This window comes from Notolepis coatsorum (genome assembly GCF_963971535.1).
Source record: "Notolepis coatsorum genome assembly, chromosome: 8".
Classification (NCBI taxonomy): Eukaryota; Metazoa; Chordata; class Actinopteri; order Aulopiformes; family Paralepididae; genus Notolepis; species Notolepis coatsorum.
In genome coordinates, this window is record NC_140172.1 from 135,345,592 (window position 1) to 135,371,721 (window position 26,130).

The window sequence follows — 26,130 nt, forward strand, 5'->3', positions numbered from 1 at the left end:
AAACGGTCTCTGCGCTTAATACATTTATTTTATTGAAATTGCTCTACGTACAACATATGTTATTATTATTATTATTATATTATTATTATTATTATTATTATTACTACTACTATGCACAACATCCCACTCATCATTCTGAAGTGAAGGGATCGATGAGGGATCTTTTCCCCCTAAATTCACCTGCTCAGTCACCTCTAGTTCATGGGAAGTGTTCCTAATGTTTGTTCAGTGTATCTTCAGTGTGCAGTATGTTCAGTCCACAACGGACAACACACCACCGGACCTCCTCCTCCTCAGAAACAAATGTAATCTTGTCTTGAGTGTTAAAACCCTTTCCAGTGCATGTTTGTACAGTTCTCTCAGAACTCCATAGCTCTCAATGACCAGTAGCCATTGTCACATTATCAATAGAAGGTTCGGTTCTCAGAATTTCTTCCACGTGCAAGATCTCCCACCGGAAAGGTTTATTAAAAGACAAATTGAGATTTTAAAGACTCAAGAACACCACAAATTGTATTTCAGCGACGGGGACTAAGCAGTGGTATCTTGCCGGGGGGAACCGACAGGGCTGACCGCTGACGCCTCACATCTGGCTAAAGAGAATGGAGCAGAGCAGGAAGACGGCGTAGAGAGACAGCAGTCCGAGGCCCAGTCGCCAGTCCAGCCTCCACTGGTTCAGATGGACACTGATCACCTATGGAGAGACATCACCAAGCGGGAGGTTTGTTGTTGTTGTTTTAAAGGAACACACCAACATGATGGGAAATGCTCCAGAGTCAGACATACATTCCTCTGGTTTAACAGTCCAAAAATATTAGTGAACATGAACAACTCTCTCCCAAATCCAAAAACCAGAGTGTAAGAATCCAAATTGGTCATGTCATCAGGTGCTCCATAGACAATGAATTGGGAAATATGTTATAGATGACACTGAGAGACACCCAGGAGAATGTTCTGAGTATTATGATGTTATAGATGACACTGCGAGACACCCAGGAGAATGTTCTGAGTGTATGATGTTATAGATGACACTGAGCACCCAGGAGAATGTTCTGAGGATATGGGAACAAGAACGGAGAACACTACTATAGAATAAAGCTCATTACAATAAACATTCTGTTCACAACATCGGTGGAGCAGCTCCAGATCACGTCACCAGTTTGAGTTGTACTTCTCTGGTTTCGTTGGGAGAGAGAGTAGCTCATGTTCACACATATTGAATACGCTTTACTAGGCCATGAAATAACATGTTGGAATTCACAACACTAACCCATCTATCTACATTCATTGCACACTCACTTTAAACACTTTTTAACACTACACCATATTGCATCTATTTATTACTAAAAGACATCTCTACCTCATTTTAGCATTTTGGTTTCAGTTTGGTCTTTATTCTTTTTTACTGTATGAAGCACAATCTCACTCACTCTCTATCTCTCTCTCACTCTCACTCTCTCACACACTATCTCTCTCACTCTCACACACACACACACACACACACACACACACACTCTCTCTCTCTCACACACTATCTCTCTCACTCTCACACACACTATCTCTCTCACTCTCACACACACTCTCTCTCTCACTCTCACTCACTCACTCACTCACTCACTCTCTCTCTCTCTCTCTGTGTCTCACTCACTCACTCTCTCTCTCTGTCTCTCTCTCTCTCTCTCTCTCTCTCTCTCTCTGTGTCTCACTCACTCACTCTCTCTCTCTCTCTCTCTCTCTCTCTCTCTCTCTCTCTCTCTCTCTCTCTCTCTCTCTCTCTGTGTGTCTCTCCCTCACCGTCAGGAAGACAGAGGCCAGCAGCAGGACAACAGAATACACCAGTCCGTTGTTATTGATGAAGACCTGTGAGGAGAGAGCAGATTTCAACTCTGACCAGAGCTTCTACACTAGATGTCGCACTAGAGCACCAGCATGTCATTTATACAATCAGGTGCTATAGATAACATTCATCCACTAGATGTTAAAGGTGCTATAGTATAGATAACATTCATCCACTAGATGTTAAAGGTGCTATATAAAACATTCATCCACTAGATGTCGCACTAGAGCACCAGCATGTCATCCAATCAGGTGCTATAGATAACATTCATCCATTATCCAAAATAAATAACATCACATCCCACCCTTTATATCTCAGCACAGGAGCCCCCCAAGGCTGCGTCCTTTCACCCTGGCTTTTCTCCCTATACACCAACCTGCTCATATCCCTCCACAACTCCGTAAAAATATATAAATATGCAGACGACACAACCCTTATAGGCCTCATCACAGGCAATAACGAAACAGAATACCGTACACAAATCAACCACACACTCACCTGGTGCACAGACAATAACCTCCTTCTCAACTCATCAAAAACCCAAGAACTCATCATAGATTTCAGACGCCAGCCAAACCCCAAAACCCCCATATCCATCTCCGGCAAACCCATAATCACCACAGATTCCTTCAAATTTCTCGGCACTCACATAAGCAATAACCTCAAATGGAAAACCAACACAGACCACATACACAAAAAAGCAAATCAAAGACTCTTCTTCCTCCGCCAGCTTAAGAAATACAGAGTCAATAAACATCTCTTGCTCCGTTTCTACCAGGCCATTATACAAAGCATCCTCACCTTCTCCATAACTTTGGTACAGCAATCTGGACACTCACTCAAAAAACAAACTACAAAGAATCATCAATAAATCCTCAAAAATAATCTGCACCCCCCTCCCTTCCCTCGAATCACTCCACCGCCAAATCACAATCAGGAGAGCCAGGAAAATCATCTCCGACCCCACTCACCCAGCACACCACATCTTCCAGCTGCTGCCCTCCGGGAGGCGCTACAGATCCCTGACCACCAAAACAACCCGGTTCAAAAACAGCTTCTTCCCCACTGCCATACGGACACTGAACTCCCTGTAGCACCCCCCCCCCCCCCCCCCCTGTAGTACCCCCCGCAACCCCCCTTACCTCTGCTGACATGGACATGGACAAACTCTGAACTATATCTATGTAATTGTGTTTTCTTTTATGTACGCTGTAAGTGATGTTATATGTTCTATGTTTTTATGTTTTTATGTTGGAACTGCTATGAAATCTGCACTGAAACTAAATTCCACCAGCCTGGCTGGGTGGTCATTAAATAAATTGAAATTGAATTGATTGATTGATTGATTAGATGTTAAAGGTGCTATACTGTAGATAACATTCATCCACTAGATGTCGCACTAGAGCACCAGCATGTCATCCAATCAGGTGCTATATAACATTCAGCCACTAGATGTTAAAGGTGCTATAGATAACATTCATCCACTAGATGTCGCACTAGAGCACCAGCATGCATTCAGCCACTAGATGTTGCATTACTAATATATATATATGTAATATACTATAATATTTATAATTATTAGTTCTAAAAAATGATGAAGAGGTAGTACAGCAGACGTGTAAGAGGTGTGCTGTTCATTTATTGACGATGTTGTTGTTGTCATTGTTGTTATTATGTATTGTTGTTTATTTAAATTTGATTATTGTCCTGTCTTTATTTAGTTTTGTTTGCCGTGGGTGGGGGAAGGGACCAGGGGGTGAGATAATTGCAGTGTGCTGTGGGGCATGTATCTGCTGTACACCTGTTTCTCAAATAAAAAGAAGTAAAAAATTAATAAATAATAATTATAGATGTACAAAATTATAGAGATTTTGTACATCCTAAAATAACAGTTGAAGATGATTCTACTACTCAAATGAAACACTGTTAATTGAGACCAATCATGTAATTGAATCAATAATTTAATTGTATTCTATAGATTCTGAGGACAGGGTGTCGTTGAAAATGACCAAATGATGAGTGAGTATTACATCATTTTAGGGGTTAATCCGTAATATGTGATGAGTTACACGTTTGAAGTGACCTGGTAACATTACCTTATAGTCATAATGTAATGTAATCTATTCTAATGTAATGTAATACTACAAGTATCTAATCTATTATAATGTAATACTACAACTATCTAATGTAATACTACCACTATCTAATGTAATACTACAACTATCTAATGTAATACTACAACTATCTAATGTAATACTACAACTATCTAATGTAATACTACAACTAATGTAATACTACAACTATCTAATGTAATACTACAACTATCTTATGTGATACTACAACTATCTAATGTAATACTACAACTATCTAATGTAATACTACAACTAATTTAATAGTACAACTATCTGATGTGATACTACAACTATCTTATGTGATACTACAACTATCTAATGTAATACTACAACTGTGAGGTTCGCCTTTCCCTTGACCTTTAATTCCCTGTTCTCCTCACCTCACTAGCCCCCACCCTCGCGTTCGTTTTACTCTCGTTTGCTCTTCAGCAGCCACACCCTTGGACTACCTGTCATGATGTGTTTGATTGGTCTGGTGCCAAACACACACTTCTAGTTAAAGTATCAATTACCTTCACGCACCTGATGTGTATCCTAATTAGCACCCCTTTGGGCTTTAAGTACCTCGCTCTTCCCCTCTGGCCTTGTCGGGTCGTTCCGTATCATATCTCTATCACCTAACTCCTTCGGGAGGTTCTCTGTCTATAGGCTCCTACGGGAGTTCTGTTTCTGTCTGTATGCTGTTTTATCTCCGGCGTGAGACGAGGTGCAAGCTTTGGCCACCTGTCGCCGTTGCCTGGAGGGAGAGATTGTACTGCGCTCCCTAATTCTCTACGGGAGGTATTCCAGTGTTCCACCCCAGACCTCCGCGCCAGATGCGCTCAAGCCTTCGCCACCTGTCGCCGTTTGCCTGGAAGGAGACACCGTACTGCGCTCTCTAAACCTCTACGGGAGGTATTCCGGTGTTCCACTCCAGACCTCCGCGCAGCAGATGCGCTCTCCGTACCGGCGCGTACTCCAAGCTGACGCGCACCATCCAGATCTCCGAGCCTGACGCGCTCTTCACTCCAGACGCGCATCCAGACGCACTCCAGACGCTCATCCAGACCTCCGAGCCTGACGCGCTCTTCACTCCAGACGCGCATCCAGACGCGCATCCTGACGCACTCTAGACGCGCACCACTCAGACCTCCGCGCCAGATGCGCTCTCCGTACCGGCGCGTACTCCAAACAGACGCGCACCACCCAGACCTCTGCTTGGACAACCCGTTCCCCGTAGCGACGCGCTCGCCCTGTTTGATCCTGCTCTCTTTACGCACAGCGCCTGGGTGAGTTTGCAAGACTGTCTTTTGACCCTATCATTTTTCGTGTGTGTTAAACACTGAAGAGATCCTGCTTTTTGTTCAGACTGTCACTCACCCTGTGCCTGCTTTTTGGATTGTTCATTTGGGATAATATTTGCTTGAACTTTGCTCACTGTGTGTATTCACACCGAAGATATTATCACCTGGATTATTATTGGGACATCGCTTACTGTGTGTATTTGCACCGAAGATTCAATCACGTGGATTGTTGTTGGGACATTACTCACAGTGTGTATTTACACCGAAGATTCAGTCACTTGGATTACTCTGTTTTGGGACAAGTCACTTCTCCTGTCACCTGTTCTGTTCCCAACTGTACTCTGAGCTAACCCGCTCTCTCTCTCCCTCTCTGCCCCGTTACCACCTCGGAGAGCTGCCGAGAGGATTCTGCAGAGCGGCTCTGACGTCACTGTCAGATTCCTCAGACGAACCTTCCCGGGAGAAGCTGCAGAGCAGCAACATTCTTCTAATGCTTGTATCCCAGTCTTTGTCTGTTTTCCACTTTCTAGTCCTCCTAGTCCTCCCTGTCCAGTCCTTCTAGCCCTCCTAGTCCTCTCTGTCCCCAGCCCGCCTCCGCGGGCCTCTGTCCCTGTTTCCCCTCTCTAGTCCTCCCTGTCCAGTCCGTCCAGTCCGTCTAGACCTCCTAGTCCTCCCTGTCCAGTCCTTCCAGTCCTCCTAGTCATCCTAGTCCTCCCTGTCTAGTCCTTCCAGTCCTCCCTCTCCCCAGCCCGCCTCCGCGAGCCTCTGTCCCTGTTTCCCCTCTCTAATCCTCCTAGCCCTCCCTGTCCAGTCCTCCTAGTCCTCCTAGTCATCCCGTCCAGTCCTCCTAGTCCTCCCTGTTCCTGCCCTTGTCCCTTGCCTTGGTCCTGTTCCCTTAGCCTTCCCCTTAGCCAGCTCGCCTCCTAAAGGCACTGTGCCTTTTTCCCATTTCTTGTTTTCCAGTATTTTGTGTTCTCCCTTAAAGGGACAGTGTCGTTTTCTGTGTGTTTCAATAAATGCCCAGTTCTTGGCTTACTCTCATACCTGTCTTGTGTTGTGCGATTGGGGTCGGTTACAAACCATAACAACAACTATCTAATGTAATACTACAACTATCTAATGTAATACTACAACTATCTAATGTAATACTACAACTATCTAATGTAATACTACACCTATCTAATGTAATCTAAAGTACTCACTGACGAGCCGTGCTCCACCACCAGAGTCCTCAGTCCTAATGTAATGTAATGTAACTAAAGTACTCACTGACGATCCGTGCTCCACCACCAGAGTTCTCAGTCCTAATGTAATGTAATGTAATGTAACTAAAGTACTTACTGACGAGCCGTGCTCCACCACCAGGGTCCTCAGTCCTAATGTAATGTAATGTAATGTAATGTAACTAAAGTACTTACTGACGAGCCGTGCTCCACCACCAGGGTCCTCAGTCCTAATGTAATGTAATGTAATGTAATGTAACTAAAGTACTTACTGACGAGCCGTGCTCCACCACCAGAGTCCTCAGCGCCCAGGGGAAACCCAGACCCAGCAGGATGTCAAAGATGTTACTGCCGATGGAGTTGGACACGGCCATGTCCCCCATACCTGGACAGACAAGAGGACACTCATTATACCTGGACAGACAAGAGGACACTCATTATACCTGGACAGACAAGAGGACACTCATTATTCCTGGACAGACAAGAGGACACTCATTATACCTGGACAGACAAGAGGACACTCATTATACCTGGACAGACAAGAGGACACTCATTATACCTGGACAGACAAGAGGACACTCATTATACCTGGACAGACAAGAGGACACTCATTATACCTGGACAGACAAGAGGACACTCATTATACCTGGACAGACAAGAGGACACTCATTATACCTGGACAGACAGACAAGAGGACACTCATTATACCTGGACAGACAAGAGGACACTCATTATACCTGGACAGACAAGAGGACACTCATTATTCCTGGACAGACAAGAGGACACTCATTATACCTGGACAGACAAGAGGACACTCATTATACCTGGACAGACAAGAGGACACTCATTATACCTGGACAGACAAGAGGACACTCATTATACCTGGACAGACAAGAGGACACTCATTATACCTGGACAGACAAGAGGACACTCATTATACCTGGACAGACAAGAGGACACTCATTATACCTGGACAGACAGACAAGAGGACACTCATTATACCTGGACAGACAAGAGGACACTCATTATACCTGGACAGACAGACAAGAGGACACTCATTATACCTGGACAGACAGACAAGAGGACACTCATTATACCTGGACAGACAGACAAGAGGACACTCACACACACACACACACACCCACACACACACGGCCATGTCCCCCATACCTGGACAGACAAGAGGACACTCATTATACACACCCTGCTACACACCCTGCTACACACACACACACACACACACACACACACACACACACACACACACACACACACACACACACACACACACACACAGGTATGGTCCTTTAAAATCTCATTCATTCAACATAATCAGTTTGACTTGTATAAAAACTACACTCAAGGTCGTATGTTGTATATTCTTCTTTCAATTATGTCAACATTTAGTTTCAAAGAAATTACTTTAGAGATTGATTTGATTAGAAGCGTCACCTTGTCGAGCCACGATGAGACTCGCCATGCAGTCCGGCACGCTGGTCCCCGCGGCCAGGAAGGTGACGCCCATGATGTAGTCGGGGATGCCCAGAGTGTAGCTGATAACACTGACCTGGGCACGTAGAAACACAGCACATAGAACCTGATAACACTGACCTGGACACGTAGAAACACGGCACATAGAACCTGATAACACTGACCTGGACACGTAGAAACACAGCACATAGAACCTGATAACACTGACCTGGGCACGTAGAAACACAGCACATAGAACCTGATAACACTGACCTGGGCACGTAGAAACACAGCACATAGAACCTGATAACACTGACCTGGGCACGTAGAAACACAGCACATAGAACCTGATAACACTGACCTGGGCACGTAGAAACACAGCACATAGAACCTGATAACACTGACCTGGGCACGTAGAAACACAGCACATAGAACCTGATAACACTGCCCATGATGTAGTCAGATAATACTGACCTGACCATAGAAATACAACATATAGAACCAGATAATACTGACCTGATAATACTGACCATAGAAATACAACATATAGAACCAGATAATACTGACCTGATGGACATAATAGAAATACAACAACATATAGAACCTGATAATACTGATCTGGTAGACACATAGAAATAAAACACAACTTAGTTATATAACCTAAAATAGAAGCAACACAATATAACCTAATAAGAGTACAATACAGTACGGCTCAATACACACAATTGTTAAGGGGATGCAGACCAGAGAAAGACTTTCGTCTTGTTTACATCAGGGTCCCCCATTTATGACATACACAACATACAGATATACAGATATATATCATGACATTTATGACATACATGACATACAGATATACAGTACTGTTACATTTGTGACATACAAGATATGCAAATATACAGTACTGTTAAACAGAGATCCTAGCAGAAAATATATACATACGATGGGGAGGAGACTGTACATTAGGAGGGGATCGGTGGGTGGGAGGGGGGGTTTGGACATTTACAGGGGCCAGTTTCGAATTGCAGCCTCCCGTAGGTGCTCTTTGAGAGCGGTTTTAAAGGTGGGTAGGGATTCACATTTTTCTACGACTGTGGATAGGGCGTTCCACATTGTTGTGGCATAATTGCGAAACGTGTTTAGTCCCTTGTTTGTGCCGAATCTGAGTTGCGCATCATCAGCGGAATGTTTACTGTTCTCAACATGACTAAAGTCACACCCTGCCGGATCGTGACATCATCAGTGTAATGTTTACTGTTCTCAACATGACTAAAGTCACACCCTGCCGGATCGTGACATCATCAGTGTAATGTTTACTGTTCTCAACATGACTAAAGTCACACCCTGCCGGATCGTGACATCATCAGTGTAATGTTTACTGTTCTCAACATGACTAAAGTCACACCCTGCCGGATCGTGACATCATCAGTGTAATGTTTATGGTTCTCAACATGACTAAAGTCACACCCTGCCGGATCGTGACATCATCAGTGTAATGTTTACTGTTCTCAACATGACTAAAGTCACACCCTGCCGGATCGTGACATCATCAGCGTAATGTTTACTGTTCTCAACATGACTAAAGTCACAGCCTGCCGGATCGTGACATCATCAGCGTAATGTTTACTGTTCTCAACATGACTAAAGTCACAGCCTGCCGGATCGTGACATCATCAGCGTAATGTTTACTGTTCTCAACATGACTAAAGTCACAGCCTGCCGGATCGTGACATCATCAGCGTAATGTTTACTGTTCTCAACATGACTAAAGTCACAGCCTGCCGGATCGTGACATCATCAGCGTAATGTTTACTGTTCTCAACATGACTAAAGTCACACACTTCAAAGGGCCACAGGAGGCGCCTGGCGACGGCCATCCAAGAGAAGAACGCCACTCAGAGGCCAAGTATCTCTCGGTTGTGACACGTTCAAGACAAAGTCATTCTGACGTCCAGATGCCTTTATGGTGTTTATTGGTACATTTACATTTAGTCATTTAGTTGAACGCTTTTATCCAAAGCGACTTACACGTAACTTCTGTACGACAAGTCAGCAGGAAGGGTACAACTCTTACAACTGAGTAACAATGTTCATCAAACAGTGCTGAAACTTGGGTGCTGAAGTGTGGAGTGCATAGTAGTAGAGACATATTAGTATAGCAGGTAGTAATATAGACAAGGAAGATTAATTAGTGGAAGAGTGCATGATAGTCGAAGACAGTAAGAAGGTTTTCTTTTCTTTTTGTAGAAAGAAAAAAATAGACAGACAAGCAATTATACTGAAATAATCAAAGAGAAACTAAATGATGGTGGTAAACAGAACATATTGGATATATATATATAGGCATTTCTACGAGGTCGTGGTTCATCTTACCATCCACACCATGAGGTAGGAGAAGAGGGCGATCCAGAGGGTGGAGAACACGAAGGTCACCATCACCCAGCGGTGCCAGCGGGGGTTGGGCACGGTGCAGTACAGCATGAGGCCCAGAGGCCAGGAGACCAGCCAACGCACCCGGGCACAGCGGCCCCCTGCAGAGAGAGAGAGGGGGGGGGGAGAGAGGGAGGGAGAGAGAGAGAGAGAGGGAGAGAGGGAGAGAGAGAGGGAGAGAGAGAGGGGGGGAGAGGGGGGGAGGGAGAGAGAGAGGGGGGGGAAGGGAGGGAGGGAGAGAGAGAGAGAGGGAGAGAAGGGGGGAGAGGGAGGGAGAGAGAGAGAGAGAGGGGGGAGAGGGAGGGAGGGAGAGAGAGAGGGAGAAAGAGGACACAGAGAATTAGAGACACAGAGAGTTAGAGACACAGAGAGTTAGAGACACAGAGACCAGAGAGTTAGAGACACAGAGAGTTAGAGACACAGAGACCAGAGAGTTAGAGACACAGAGAGTTAGAGACACAGAGAGTTAGAGACACAGAGAGTTAGAGACACAGAGACACAGAGAGTTAGAGACACAGAGAGTTAGAGACACAGAGACCAGAGAGTTAGAGACACAGAGACCAGAGAGTTAGAGACACAGAGAGTTAGAGACACAGAGAGTTAGAGACACAGAGAGTTAGAGGACACAGAGAGTTAGAGACACAGATAGTTAGAGACACAGAGAGTTAGAGACACAGAGACCAGAGAGTTAGAGACACAGAGAGTTAGACACACAGAGAGTTAGAGACACAGAGAGTTAGAGACACAGAGAGTTAGAGACACAGAGAGTTAGAGACACAGAGACCAGAGAGTTAGAGACACAGAGAGTTAGAGACACAGAGAGTTAGAGACACAGAGACACAGAGAGTTAGAGACACAGAGACACAGAGAGTTAGAGACACAGAGAGTTAGAGACACAGAGAGTTAGAGACACAGAGACACAGAGAGTTAGAGACACAGAGAGTTAGAGACACAGAGAGTTAGAGACACAGAGACCAGAGAGTTAGAGAAACAGAGAGTTAGAGACACAGAGAGTTAGAGACACAGAGACCAGAGAGTTAGAGACACAGAGAGTTAGAGACACAGAGACACAGAGAGTTAGAGACACAGAGAGTTAGAGACACAGAGAGTTAGAGACACAGAGACACAGAGAGTTAGAGACACAGAGAGTTAGAGACACAGAGACACAGAGAGAGTTAGAGACACAGAGAGTTAGAGACACAGAGAGTTAGAGAAACAGAGAGTTAGAGAAACAGAGAGTTAGAGACACAGAGAGTTAGAGACACAGAGACCAGAGAGTTAGAGACACAGAGAGTTAGAGACACAGAGACCAGTGAGTTAGAGACACAGAGAGTTAGAGACACAGAGAGTTAGAGACACAGAGACCAGAGAGTTAGAGACACAGAGAGTTAGAGACACAGAGAGTTAAGGTGCTCCCATGGTCGAGTGGACCATACTCGGAGCGGACTCCGCGGAGGTCCGTGCGGACACTTTGAGCTTTCATAGTTGAGCGGACCTCCGCGGACCAATTTCCTACATGTCTCGCGCCAGTTTACACAATTTTTCCTATGCTGTTCAACTTCGATATTGGCTTTTTTACTGATACCGATATACCGATTGTTACATTCAAGCCTACAATATGACTCGTCAAGGCCTTGAATGCGACGTGGTGGACACAGGACACTGGACAAAAGTTTATCAAAAATAACTATTTATTTACAACTAACTAAATGGACAGAAATAGTGGGAGCTGGGTGTTCCAGACTCCAAAGTTAAATAACAAAACTATAGGCAAAAGGAAAGAACAAGCCGAATGTACAACAAAAACAATGAGAGCAGGTGAGACGCTGGAGAGCTGACACATCTCCTGTGAAGTGGGGGAGACTTGACTGCTGCCTGCACTCTGCATTTGTAGGGCGTGGTGCCTCATCACCACACCTGTGATCAATTAAAAAGCGGCCATTTTAAACACAAGCTAAATGACAACAGAAGTGTGTATCAATTAAACCACCAATTAGTGACAGCACACTTAACCACAATGTGAATATGCACCACAGACAGTAAGTATCCCTCCACCATGTGAAAGTAATACGTAACACCCCCACACCGAAGATTTATGTTCTTCTCCCAACCATAGCCCAAAGAAACCACCACCAAGAGAACGAACATAAATAAATAAGGGGATACTTACCAACCTTACCCAAAAAAAAATGCAACCACACACTCAAACATGTGTAGTGCCCGTACTGTGTTGAGTGTGAGCCCCGGTCAAGAGTCACACTCAACTGTACACCAAAAAAACTGTGACCCACAAAGCGAGCCACTACCACAAAGTGATAACGGGTCGGCCCCTGTCGAACACGACCCTCAACTCCGTCGAATGCTCCCTATTGAGGAACACTTGACACCGTTGTTTAGCAACCCCGTCCTGATACCCGCCCAAGCGAGACCCCACCAAAATGTACCCAGCCGGGCCTGGATGGAGCGGAGCGAGTGGAAACAGCTGGGCAACCAAACCCCACTCAGCCCCTACTGAGGCGCAAGGCCTAGAAGCCAATCCACCCACCAACAGATCAACACAAAACAAAAAACTCACGACAACAGGTCCCTCCGCCGATACAGACCTGACAAACAGAGACAACAAACTGGAGTCAGCATGAGACAGCAGCTCACTGCGCTCAGGACAGAAAACAGGAAAACAAAATACAGGCTCCACATCAACAGGCCGCTCCACCAACACCGACCTGTCAAAAGGAGACAGCAAACTGGAATCACACACTTGAGAAAAAACAAACCCATCGCGCTCCGGACAACCAACAGGAAAACTATCAGCACACTCCCCTGGTACCAACACAGTGCCCATCTCCTCCCCACCTGGCACTGTCAGTACATGAGACTGTGAGTCACGAACATCCAGAGCAGGATGTACCGCCCCAGGCACGTCCTCACCATCCCTGGAACAGAGCAACATCACTTCAGGCACAAAAATATCTGGAGTACCACCCAAAATGGCGTCACAAAAAACAGCATGGTCAGGAACCAAAATGGTGGCACACTCATCAACACTGTGACTCAAAATGGCGCCACAAAAACTAGCACTGTCATTCGCAACAATGACAGAAGAAACTGCACCGTCATGAGCCAAAACAGTGTCACAAAAAATAGGACTGTCATGAGCAACAATGGTGTCACAGACAGCAACAGCGTCATGAGACAAAACGGTGGCACACACATCAACTTCGTCACAATCATCAAAATGGTCGTCACCCATTAGACTAGGCTGTGAAGACTGCTCCTGCTGCACAGGACACAGGTAACAAGGTTGACTAGCATACCCAGTGCCTGGCAGAGAGTCAATGTGGTCACATGAATCAATATCAGAAACACTGACCATACTGGGATCATCACTGCTGACAAGTGAGACATCATGAACGTCAGAGCTACTGTAGGAAGGCCGGCAGCCCAATTCTGGCCTTGTAGCCTCCTCAACCAGAATGGTGCCACATGAAACGTCAGAAACGGTGCCACATGAAGTAGCAACATCCTTCTCACTCTCATCCTCCTCATTCTCCTCCTCCAATCCGGCTGTGGCCTCAGCCACTGTAAAGGCTGGGAAGCCCACGAGACACTGCTCCGCCACTCGAGTATCTGGCACGCATGTCACCTCCGGTTTCACCAGTACTTTACCTCCAGCCAAGTCATTGCCCAAGAGCAACGTTACCCCCTGCATAGGGAGTTTGCCAGCCGTCACTCCGATCACCACTGGTCCTGATACAAGGGCACAATCAAGAAAGACATTATGCAGCGGCACATTCATCGTGTGCATTCCAAAAGCCTCAATAACAACCCCTGCACCCAACTCAGAGTGGTGCGTAAAGGGCAGGACACTACTTTGCACAAAAGATTGGGATGCGCCAGTATCACGGAGAATTGTCACCGGTACTTTAGGACCTCCCTCTGTCAATGAAACAAACCCTTCACTCCTGAAAGGTGTGTAAAGGTCATCCACTCCTCTGCCATCTAGTGGAGACAGAACAGGGTTACGTACAGGTGTATTTATCAACATCACTGGTCTGGGTGGGTTAGACGGGCGCTTTTCTGGGTACAAACGATAACAATTTCCCATCACATGTCCTGCACTCCCACAATGCTGGCACTTCCGGGCATCATCGCTTCCCCATGCCCCATTAAACTTACCACTACCCCCAGCACTGGACACTGTAGGCCTATTAGGAGTCCATTTCGGCCTCCCCTCATCATGCACAGGATAATGCTGTCTCTCAAAAGACGTCCTGTGGGTCAAAACATACTCATCAGCCAGGACCGCTGCTGCTGAACAGGTCCTGACTTTCCTCTCATTTAAGTACATAGCAATATCCTCAGATACGCCATACACCTTGAATTCCTCTAATAAGATTAGGTCCCTAATCTCCTCCACTGTGGCGACCTTTTCTGCTGCACACCACCGGTCAAAAAGCAACCGCTTTTCCCTCACAAACTCCACAAAAGACTGAGAGACTTGTTTCCTCAAATTGCAGAATTTCTGGCGGTAAGCCTCAGGGACCAATTCATAGGCTTTAAGGATAGCCTGTTTCACCAAAGCATAATCCTTATTATCAGGATACATCGACGCATACACGACCTGTGCCTTACCGCGCAAAGCACTCTGCATGAGGATAGTCCATTTATCCGCTGGCCAGCCGCAACTGCCAGCTATGTCCTCAAATAATAATAAAAAAACTATCGACGTCCCTTTCCAAAAAAAACGGAACCATGTTTTTCTGCCTAGCCATATCAAAACCCGGCTCCCGATGCACATGTATAGCACCAGCACCACCCGCATTACGCATCGCCATCTCCCGGTCATATGCTGCCTGGGCGCGTACCTCCCGTGCCACCTCAATAGCTTCCTGGGCCTCACGTTCTGCTCTGGCTGCAGCTGCCAGCTGCCTGTGGTGTCCACTAAACTAAATATTTTAAAGCATACCAGTAGTCAAATCAAATTATAAATTAAGAGCATACTTACCTGTTTGTAGACCGGCTAGAGCCCCCATGTTACATTCAAGCCTACAATATGGCTCGTCAAGGCCTTGAATGCGACGTGGTGGACACAGGACACTGGACAAAAGTTTATCAAAAATAACTATTTATTTACAACTAACTAAATGGACAGAAATAGTGGGAGCTGGGTGTTCCAGACTCCAAAGTTAAATAACAAAACTATAGGCAAAAGGAAAGAACAAGCCGAATGTACAACAAAAACAATGAGAGCAGGTGAGACGCTGGAGAGCTGACACATCTCCTGTGAAGTGGGGGAGACTTGACTGCTGCCTGCACTCTGCATTTGTAGGGCGTGGTGCCTCATCACCACACCTGTGATCAATTAAAAAGCGGCCATTTTAAACACAAGCAAAATGACAACAGAAGTGTGTATCAATTAAACCACCAATTAGTGACAGCACACTTAACCACAATGTGAATATGCACCACAGACAGTAAGTATCCCTCCACCATGTGAAAGTAATACGTAACACCGATATTGTCCAACTCTTAATTTCTGATACCGATATCAACCGATACCAACCGATATATCGGACATCCCTATATCTATGTTATCTCCATTTCCAATATTTAGAAATAAAACGGGCAGTTTTACACACTTCATTTAGAAAAGCCATTCAAACATCTCAAGTTTCTTCAGATGATGAAAAAAGACATGGTCCAAATGTATATGAATTGGAATGGGTGACGATTAGCGATAGTAAAACTAAATTTTGCGTCATCTATCTGCCAACGTTTTACCGGACCAATCCTACCCATTTAATCATGATCCTGCCCCTACTCTCACTTGGCACGGAGCGAGTGTTGAGAGTAAAATGCAGATCGGTGTCACATTAAATGCAGGTCGATGTCAACCAAAACGCACAGCAGTGTTTTGTGTGACACCAAGTTAGCGGCGCGGACATCCGCGCATTAGAAAATTGGAGCTTCGCACTTGGAGTCCGTTTTGAGTCCGTTTTGAGTCCGCTCCGAGTACGGTCCGCTCGACTATGGGAGCACCTTTAGAGACACAGAGAGTTAGAGAGTTAGAGACACAGAGAGTTAGAGACACAGAGAGTTAGAGAGTTAGAGACACAGATAGTTAGAGACACAGAGAGTTAGAGACACAGAGAGTTAGAGACACAGAGTTAGAGACACAGAGACACAGAGAGTTAGAGAAACAGAGAGTTAGAGACACAGAGAGTTAGAGACACAGAGAGTTAGAGACACAGAGAGTTAGAGACACAGATAGTTAGTGACCAGAGAGTTAGAGACACAGAGAGTTAGAGAGTTAGAGACACAGAGAGTTAGAGAGTTAGAGACACAGAGAGTTAGAGACACAGATAGTTAGAGAGTTAGAGACACAGAGAGTTAGAGACACAGAGAGTTAGAGACACAGAGAGTTAGAGACACAGAGACACAGAGAGTTAGAGAGTTAGAGAAACAGAGTTAGAGACACAGAGAGTTAGAGACACAGAGAGTTAGAGACACAGAGAGTTAGAGACACAGAGAGTTAGAGAGTTAGAGACACAGAGAGTTAGAGACACAGAGACACAGAGAGTTAGAGACACAGAGAGTTAGAGACAGAGAGTTAGAGAGTTAGAGACACAGAGAGTTAGAGACACAGAGACACAGAGAGTTAGAGACACAGAGAGTTAGAGACACAGAGAGTTAGAGACACAGAGAGTTAGAGACACAGAGAGTTAGAGACACAGAGAGTTAGAGACACAGAGAGTTAGAGGACACAGAGACCAGAGAGTTAGAGACACAGAGAGTTAGAGATAAGAGACACAGAGAGTTAGAGACACAGAGAGTTAGAGGATGTCTATATAATCTAATGTCTATATAATGTCTATATAATCTAATGTCTATATAATCTAATGTCTATAGTCTAATGTCTAAATATCAGAACGAAGGTCCTTGCCTGGCATGTGTAGAGGCCTGAAAGACCCGTCTTCATCCTCCTTCTCCTCCTCAGACTGGCAGGCCCCCTCTGCCCCCTCTGCCCCGGGCTTCTCTCCTGAGGCTCCAGCCTCTGCTCCTCCAGGGGCCTGCCGCTCCACACCCTCTCCATTCTCCCAGGAGCCTTCCTCTCCAACCAGCTGGCCCTTGGGACACCCAATGAGCCCCTGTCTCTGGGGGGAGGGACACCCAATGAGCCCCTGTCTCTGTGGGGGGGGCAGATAGATACACAGGGAAAGTCGGGGCTGTGTGAGAAAACAAACAAACAAACACCAGTGGGGTATAAACTAGGGATGTTCGATATTGGCTTTTTTACCGATATCCGATATACCGATATTGTCCAACTCTTAATTTCCGATACCCATATCAACCGATACCAATATATGCGGGGTTTCCCCCCCAAAAAAACTGTTATTAACACAACATTATGCATACTTTTCACAATAAATAAAATAAGAATTTGTTCTTACTTGCTTGCCTGGGTAAATAAAGTTTTAATAAATGTAAAAAAATATATATATATAATAATAATATCGGACATCCCTAGTATAAACCCTGCATGTTGACCAGTGGGGTATAAACCTACATGTTGACAAGTGGGGTATAAACCTACATGTTGACCAGTGGGGTATAAACATACATGTTGACCAGTGGGGTATAAACCTACATGTTGACCAGTGGGGTATAAACATACATGTTGACCAGTGGGGTATAAACCTACATGTTGACCAGTGGGGTATAAACCTACATGTTGACCAGTGGGGTATAAACCTACATGTTGACCAGTGGGGTATAAACCCTGCATGTTGATCCCAAACAATGTCGACAACTGATACGACAGTGCATAAACTTTTTTCACAAATAAGAATAATAAATAAGAAAGTGCAAAACGGGACAGAACAGTGAGACAACGATAAGACAATAAAGTGCAGTGGTTGGAGACATGTTATCGGTGCGACATAAAGTTTAAAATTCCAGCCCTGGCAGCTTGCCATAGAGGGGGGGGGGGTGGAGCAGGGGGACACCTGACTCGTTTACCAGGCGAGCTGCTGAGGGGAAGAAGCTGAGACTGGGCGGGTTTTCAAAGTCTTGGGCAGCCGTAGCTGCCTGCCGTGGGGGAGCATGGTGAAGAGGTTGTGACCCGGGTGGGCGGGGTCAGCCATGATTTTCCTCGCCCTCCTCAAGGCCCTGGTGGAGTGTAGGAACTCGATGGAGGGAAGGGAGCAGCCGATCACCCTCTCTGGCCTTGTCCCTGACCGTGGCTGCAGGGAACCAGGTGATGATGGAGAGGGTGAGGATGGACTGGATGATGGAGATGTAGAACTGGGCCATCATGGTCCTCGGCAGCCTGAACTCCCTCAGCTGACACAGGAACATCCTCTTCCGGGCCTTTTTATTGAGAGCGTTGGTATTCAGCTCCCATTTTAGGTCCCGGGAGAGTGTCATGCCGAGGAAGCGGCAGGACTCCACAGAGGCCACCGAGGTGCCTCCCAGAATGATCAGGGTGGGGGGGCTGCCTTCCGCCTGAAGTCCACCACCATCTCCACTGTTTTCTGGGCGTTTAGGTCCAGGTTGTTGCAGCTGCACCAGCTCTGCAGCCTCTCGATCTCCCTCCTGTAGGCAGACTCATCCCCCCTGGAGATGAGACCCACCAGGGTGGTATCGTCTGCAGACTTCAGGAGCTTGACCGAGGGGTGCAGAGAGATGCAGCTGTTGTTGTACAGGGAGAATAGTAGGGGGGACAGAACGCAGCCCTGGATGGATTTGGGATCAGAGATAGCTTCACCCGCTGCGTCCCATTTGTCAGGAAGTCCGTGATCCACCTACAGGTAGAGTCCGGCACCTGCAGTAGGGACACCTGATGCTCCAGGATGTGCGGGGGTGGATGGTGTTGAAGGCCGAGCTGAAGTCCACCAACAGAATCCTGGCGTAGGTCCCTGCAGTGTCCAGGTGTTCCAGGACGTAATGCAGAGCCATGTTCATTCACAGCATCGTCGTGGAACGGTTGGCTCTGTACGCAAACTGCAGGGGGTCCAGAAGAGGGTCTGTGATGGTCTTCATGTGTGGGTTTGATGTGTGGGTCTGATGTGTGGGTTGGAGCAACACTGCCAGATCAGTGCAGGTGGCCGACAGAGCATCAGGCTGTCACAGCTCCATGCGACCCGCTTCGCCCCCATTGTTGACCTGACGTCCACTAGCGTTTGACATCGTATAGCAAAGACATCATTTGGGATCAACATGCAGGGGTTCAGTACGCGCTGTGTAACAAACAAATACAACGTTACTTTATCCACTAACGGAACACACCTGCAGAACTTAATTAAAAACTAAGTTCACCCCTCTTCCCAAAATATTACTTGCGCAAAGGGCTGGATGTTGTTGAGAGATTACCTGTAATTTAGCCACACACACACACACGCACGCACGCACGCACACACACACACGCACGCACACACGCACACGCACACACACACACACACACACACACACACACACGTGTGTGCGTGCGTGCACCCTCTCTCTCAGTGCATGAGGAGGAATTGGTGCTAGATTGAGAAGGGGCTGTCTCTCGGAGCTCAAATTTATTAAAGTTTACGGCATATAGAACGGACATGCATACACAGCAACGCGCCTCTGAACAAGTTGTGATAAATATGAAACACTGTATATATATATATTAGGGCTGTCAGTTTATCGCGTTAATTAGATTAATTAATTACACAGCAAATTATCGCGTTATGAAAATTAACATTTATAAATAAATTATATCTATATTTTTTTTAATTTAAATATTTTTTAATCTCATTCATTCCATAAGAACGTAGAATACACAATTACAGATTTTTTTTTTAATATGGTCCATTTGCATGTTCTTGGTATCTGATTCTAGGGACATCTATGGATCTCAGGGAATGTATTCCCAGTATCAGAAAGACTGTGTCTGTTACTAGGCTTGAGTAAATTGTAATGAATCAAATGAGAATATCAATAAAAAATATGTAATCTTTGACTGTGAATAACACCATGCTAAAATTGACCAGACCTGAAAAATCTAAGCAAATGAATAAAGGGAAGATGATTAAACAGAAGGTTTTGTAGATACAGTACTGAATTCTGCCATCCGGACACATGCCATTTGAAATATGATTATAGAATATCAGGCCTAAAATGGTTATGCGATTAATTAGATTAATTAATTACAAATCCTGTAATTAATTAGATACATTTTTTTGATCACCTGACTGCACTAATATATATATGATATTATATTACTATAGCAACACCAATCGAGGGCCTTTTGCCTCGTACATAACTGTTTGACAACATTACAGATTCTACTTTTTAGGTTTATATATATAATATATGTTTATATATACACTGTATATGGTCATATATGTATATGTACAAATATGACTGTTTTTCCTAACTCTATAAAGTTTTATTTGCACCGGTACCTCGCTGATGATAACACGTCCTGCCATGCTGAGCCTAGTCCTCGGGGAGAAGTGGTGACTAATCATGATGCGCAGGCCGGCCTCCGAGAAGGACAGCTGGTGAGGTCTGAGGACGAGGAGCTCGTCCCCCATCAGGACCGGGGGGGCATCCACCATCAGGACCGGGGGAGCGTCCACCATCAGGACCGGCGGAGCGTCCCTGTGGGGCTGGCCTGCGACCCGGAGGAACAAACAACACTTCAATCACACCCGGGTCAAACATTATCTGTGAAGAAATGATAGCCATGAATCCACTTCAAGGTCCTTGACCTGCATACCGTGCAGCGAGGGGAACGGCTCCCTCCTACCTCTGGTCAATGGTCTCTAACTACACACCCTCAAGACTCCTACGCACTGCTAGCTGGCCTCCCGGCCACTGCCACCAAGCCTCTTCAACTCAGTCAAAACGCAGCGGCCCGCCTGATCTCAAACCTACCGAAGTCGGCCCATGTCACCCCACTTCTTAGGGACCTGCACTGGCTCCCCATTGCTGCACGTATCCGCTTCAAGGCCCTCGACCTAGCATACCGTGCGGCAAAGGGAACCGCTCCCGCCTACCTCCGGTCAATGGTCTCTAACTACACACCCTCAAGACCCCTACGCTCTGCATCTTCTGGCCGCCTCAGATCTACTCCTATCCAAGCTCCCGGAGGGTCATCAAAGAGAAGCCGCCTATTCTCAGTCCTTGCCCCACAATGGTGGAATGAACTACCCATCCCAGTTAGGACAGCCGAATCCCGTCCAATCTTTCGCCGTCGACTAAAGACTCACTTCTTCAACAATTATCTGAAATGATAAAAAAAAAAAAAAAAAATCTAACCCCGACTAACCTTAATGTCATGCACTTGTCCTAATAAACTAACCTACACTGTAACACGCAACACTTTGATGAACATTGTTACTCAGCTGATAGTTATACCCTTCTTGCTGTCTTGTCGCACAGAACTTGTAAGTCGCTTTGGATAAAAGCGTCAGCTAAATGACTAAATGTAAATGTAAATGTATCTTCTGGCCGCCTCAGACCCACTCCTATCCGAGCTCCGGGGGGGATCATCAAAGAGAAGCAGACTATCCTCTGCCCTCGCTCCACGATGGTGGAATGAACTTCCCACCACAGTCAGGACAGCTGAAACCATCACAGTCAGGACAGCTGAAACCACCACAGTCAGGACAGCTGAAACCACCACAGTCAGGACGCCTAAATATTAAAGGCAACCAACTTGTGTCTAGCCACGCCCAACTTGCGTCTAGCCACGCCCCCTTCTTTTAACATCTAAAACTAGCTCAACTGGCAGCGCTGCCTTGCTGTGGATCCTGCGGTCCGTTGCTGACAAGTTCGATTCCCTTCATTTTTCTTTTTTTTACCGTGCATTCTTTCGCCGGTTAAGTTTAGGCATGTTAAGTTTAAGCATTGTTTCGGAGTTAGTTAAGGTTAGGGTTAAGGTTAGGCATTGTTTCGGAGTTGGTTAAGGTTAGAAGGGTTAAGTTTAGGCGCTGTTTCGGAGCTGGTTAAGGTTAGAGTTTGTCTTAGAGAATGGCAATATTCTTTCGGAGTTGGTTACGGTTAAGGTTAAGTTTAGGCTTAACCTTAGGTTTGTATGTATTGAGCTGTACTGTACTGTACCCATTCTGCAATCTGTTAATAAACTTTTCAATCAATCAATCAATCAGGCATTGTTTGGGAGTTGGTTAAGGTTAGGGTTAAGGTTAGGCATTGTTTCGGAGTTGGTTAAGGTTAGAAGGGTTAAGTTTAGGCGCTGTTTCGGAGCTGGTTAAGGTTAGAGTTTGTCTTAGAGAATGGCAATAGACAGCCTATTTCCGCGCTGCAGCTCTCTCGCGCTGCCGCGGTCACATGGGCGTAGTGGCCAATCAGAGAAACGCTAAACACAAGTTGGTTGCCTAAAATATCCACGCAGTCAGGACATATGAAACCACCACAGTCAGGACATATGAAACCACCACAGTCAGGACAGCTGAAACCATCACAGTCAGGACAGCTGAAACCATCACAGTCAGGACAGATGAAACCATCACAGTCAGGACAGCTGAAACCATCACAGTCAGGACAGACAGCTGAAACCATCACAGTCAGGACAGCTGAAACCATCACAGTCAGGACAGCTGAAACCATCACAGTCAGGACAGCTGAAACCATCACAGTCAGGACAGCTGAAACCATCACAGTCAGGACAGTTGAAACCACCACAGTCAGGACAGATGAAACCATCACAGCAGGACAGCTGAAACCACCACAGTCAGGACAGATGAAACCACCACAGTCAGGACAGCTGAAACCATCACAGTCAGGACAGCTGAAACCACCACAGTCAGGACAGCTGAAACCATCACAGTCAGGACAGATGAAACCACCAGTCAGGACACTAACTTTTATTATTATGCACTTTTCCACTAAATAATCTACCTTCCCTGCATTACTACTACCTACTATGCTAATATGTCTCTACTACTAGGGACTCAAGACTGTAGCACTCAAGTTTGACACTGTTTGACGAACAATCTTACTGACCCTTAGCTGCCAGAGTTGTACCCTTCCTGCTGACTTGTTGTACACAACTTGTAAATCGCTTTGGATAAAATCTTCAACTAAATGACTAAATATAAATGTACATTTTTTATTATTATTTTATTTTGCACCTTTCTAAAAGCTTTGTGGATGTATTTCTTTTGAATGATTACTTTACAATTTATTTCTATCTTTACCACCTTTAAAAAAAAACGTTCTTTTTCGTATAAATAGCACGGCTGGGTGGCCAACCACAGGTCCAGTATGTGGAAACACTAGACCTTTAAATGGTAAATAAAATGGTAAATAAATAACCTTTAGTGAGCAGCATCACAGAGTTGTTACACGTGGGTCCTTCCTCAGCCATCTTCTCACTGCTGTGGTCCTCTGAGCCAAGGCAGCACTGCCTGTGGTCCTCTGAGCCAAGGCAGCACTGCCTGTGGTCCTCTGAGCCAAGGTAGCACTGCCCAAGGACCCCGGTTATACGTTTCACCTCCGTACGGATCTGGGTGTTGAACCTGCAACCAAACAGCACCACTTTTCCTTACATCCGCATCAATAATCACACCTGGGTCAGACAGCATTTACAAATGATTGTATGAATGAAAACAGGGATAGGAGGCACCCCTGTATGCAATCTCTACAATCATTTAGTTTGAATCTGTTTGGAGTACCTGGTGGGTGGAGTTTAGTTTGAATCTGTTTGGAGTACCTGGTGGGTGGAGTTTAGTTTGAATCTGTTTGGAGTACCTGGTGGGTGGAGTTTAGTTTGAATCTGTTTGGAGTACCTGGTGGATGGAGTTTAGTTTGAATCTGTTTGGAGTACCTGGTGGGTGGAGTTTAGTTTTAATCTGTTTGGAGTACCTGGTGGGTGGAGTTTGCCAAGATGATACACTGAGTACCAAAAAGGTAAGACTTTTTCAAAATAAATCTATTTCTTTTGGTGTGGAAATAACTTCATGCTATCTATGCTGTTCTTATGTGGTAACCCCCACCCAACTGGTACTCCAAGCAGGTTCAAAATAAATGATTTTAGAGGTCGCAGGCAGGGGTGCCTCCTATCCCTGCTCCTGTTGTCATTCGGCATTGAACCCCTGGTCAAGTCTATCAGAACCAACAAAGAAATTATTTGCTAAATGAAGTACTACTGTACTATATTTGACACTGGCCTGTATGCCATAGAAGGGGTTTGCCTTTAGCGAGAAGGACACCTGTGGAAGTATAATAGCTAATGTTAAAGCATTGGAATTTAAATGGGCAATACTCACTTCATGATTATAATATAGACTCCGTACATGGACATTAGGAGCAGTGACTCCCACCTGCAAAAATAAATGGTACAGTACATATGGTACTGTAGGCAATACCAGAGTATACAAGTAATGAAACCATATGGTACACTAGGCAATACCAGAGTATACAAGGTATGAAACCATATGGTACACTAGCCAATACCAGAGTATACAAGGTATGCAACCATATGGCACACTAGCCAATACCAGAGTATACAAGGTATGAAACCATACGGTACTGTAAGCAATACCAGAGTATACAAGGTATGAAACCATACGGTACTGTAAGCAATACCAGAGTATACAAGGTATGAAACCATACGGTACTGTAGGCAATACCAGAGTATACAAGGTATGAAACCATATGGCACACTAGCCAATACCAGAGTATACAAGGTATGAAACCATACGGTACTGTAGGCAATACCAGAGTATACAAGGTATGAAACCATACAGTACTGTAGGCAATACCAGAGTATACAAGGTATGAAACCATACGGTACTGTAGGCAATACCAGAGTATACAAGGTATAAAACCATACGGTACTGTAGGCAATACCAGAGTATACAAGGTATGAAACCATACGGTACTGTAGGCAATACCAGAGTATACAAGGTATGAAACCATACGGTACTGTAGGCAATACCAGAGTATACAAGGTATGAAACCATACAGTACTGTAGGCAATACCAGAGTATACAAGGTATGAAACCATACGGTACTGTAGGCAATACCAGAGTATACAAGGTATGAAACCATACGGTACTGTAGGCAATACCAGAGTATACAAGGTATAAAACATATGGTACACTAGCCAATACCAGAGTATACAAGGTAGGAAACATATGGTACACTAGCCAATACCAGAGTATATAAGGTATGAAACCATAGTACACTAGCGCCAATACCAGAGTATACAAGGTATGAAACCATATGGTACACTAGCCAATACCAGAGTATACAAGGTATGAAACCATAGTACACTAGCCAATACCAGAGTATACAAGGTATGAAACCATACGGTACACTAGCTAATACCAGAATATACCATTTCTAAATCAAATCAAATCAAATTTATTTGTAAGGCCCGACAACACATGTTAATGTCCCCATGGGCCGGACACGTCTTCTTTAAACAAGTCAAGAAGAAACATCACAATAGGTCACCATAAAGTCCAAAATCTTTTAAATAAATGCAACACCCAGACATACCCCACGCAAAGGTAAGGAAAAACTCACTAAAACCTAGCAATAGGAAAAAATGCACCACAAGCAATGTGGAGGAGAGAAACCTTAGAAGGGCCATTTAAGGGGCATCTCCCTTCTTAGATGTCGGTGATAGTAGTGTTGCAGTAAAACAGGCGAGCAGTTGGTAAAGCATGCACTCACATGCGTGGTGAGACACAGATAAGTGCATGCGATAGCAACTGAACATTTTGAAAGATTAAAGATAGAGCTGATAG

At 45.2% G+C, this 26,130-nt stretch overlaps 1 protein-coding gene across 1 annotated transcript in view; it reads right to left on the bottom strand.

Moving 5' to 3' along the window:
- Window positions 1–583: 583 nt before the first annotated feature.
- The window catches only part of LOC311233587 (sodium/potassium/calcium exchanger 3-like), a gene marked incomplete at both ends in the record, with an annotated part of 96,168 nt that continues 70,621 nt past the window's right edge, over window positions 584–26,130 (bottom strand). Inside the window, 12 exons of the mRNA XM_084320554.1 lie at window positions 584–694; window positions 1,795–1,860; window positions 6,748–6,860; window positions 7,928–8,042; window positions 10,319–10,476; window positions 13,001–13,098; window positions 13,245–13,308; window positions 13,907–14,122; window positions 17,319–17,562; window positions 20,812–21,023; window positions 23,690–23,892; window positions 24,643–24,696. Of these exons, the coding sequence (XP_084176680.1) occupies window positions 584–694; window positions 1,795–1,860; window positions 6,748–6,860; window positions 7,928–8,042; window positions 10,319–10,476; window positions 13,001–13,098; window positions 13,245–13,308; window positions 13,907–14,122; window positions 17,319–17,562; window positions 20,812–21,023; window positions 23,690–23,892; window positions 24,643–24,696 (1,654 nt within the window). The remainder of the gene's footprint in view (window positions 695–1,794; window positions 1,861–6,747; window positions 6,861–7,927; window positions 8,043–10,318; window positions 10,477–13,000; window positions 13,099–13,244; window positions 13,309–13,906; window positions 14,123–17,318; window positions 17,563–20,811; window positions 21,024–23,689; window positions 23,893–24,642; window positions 24,697–26,130) is intronic.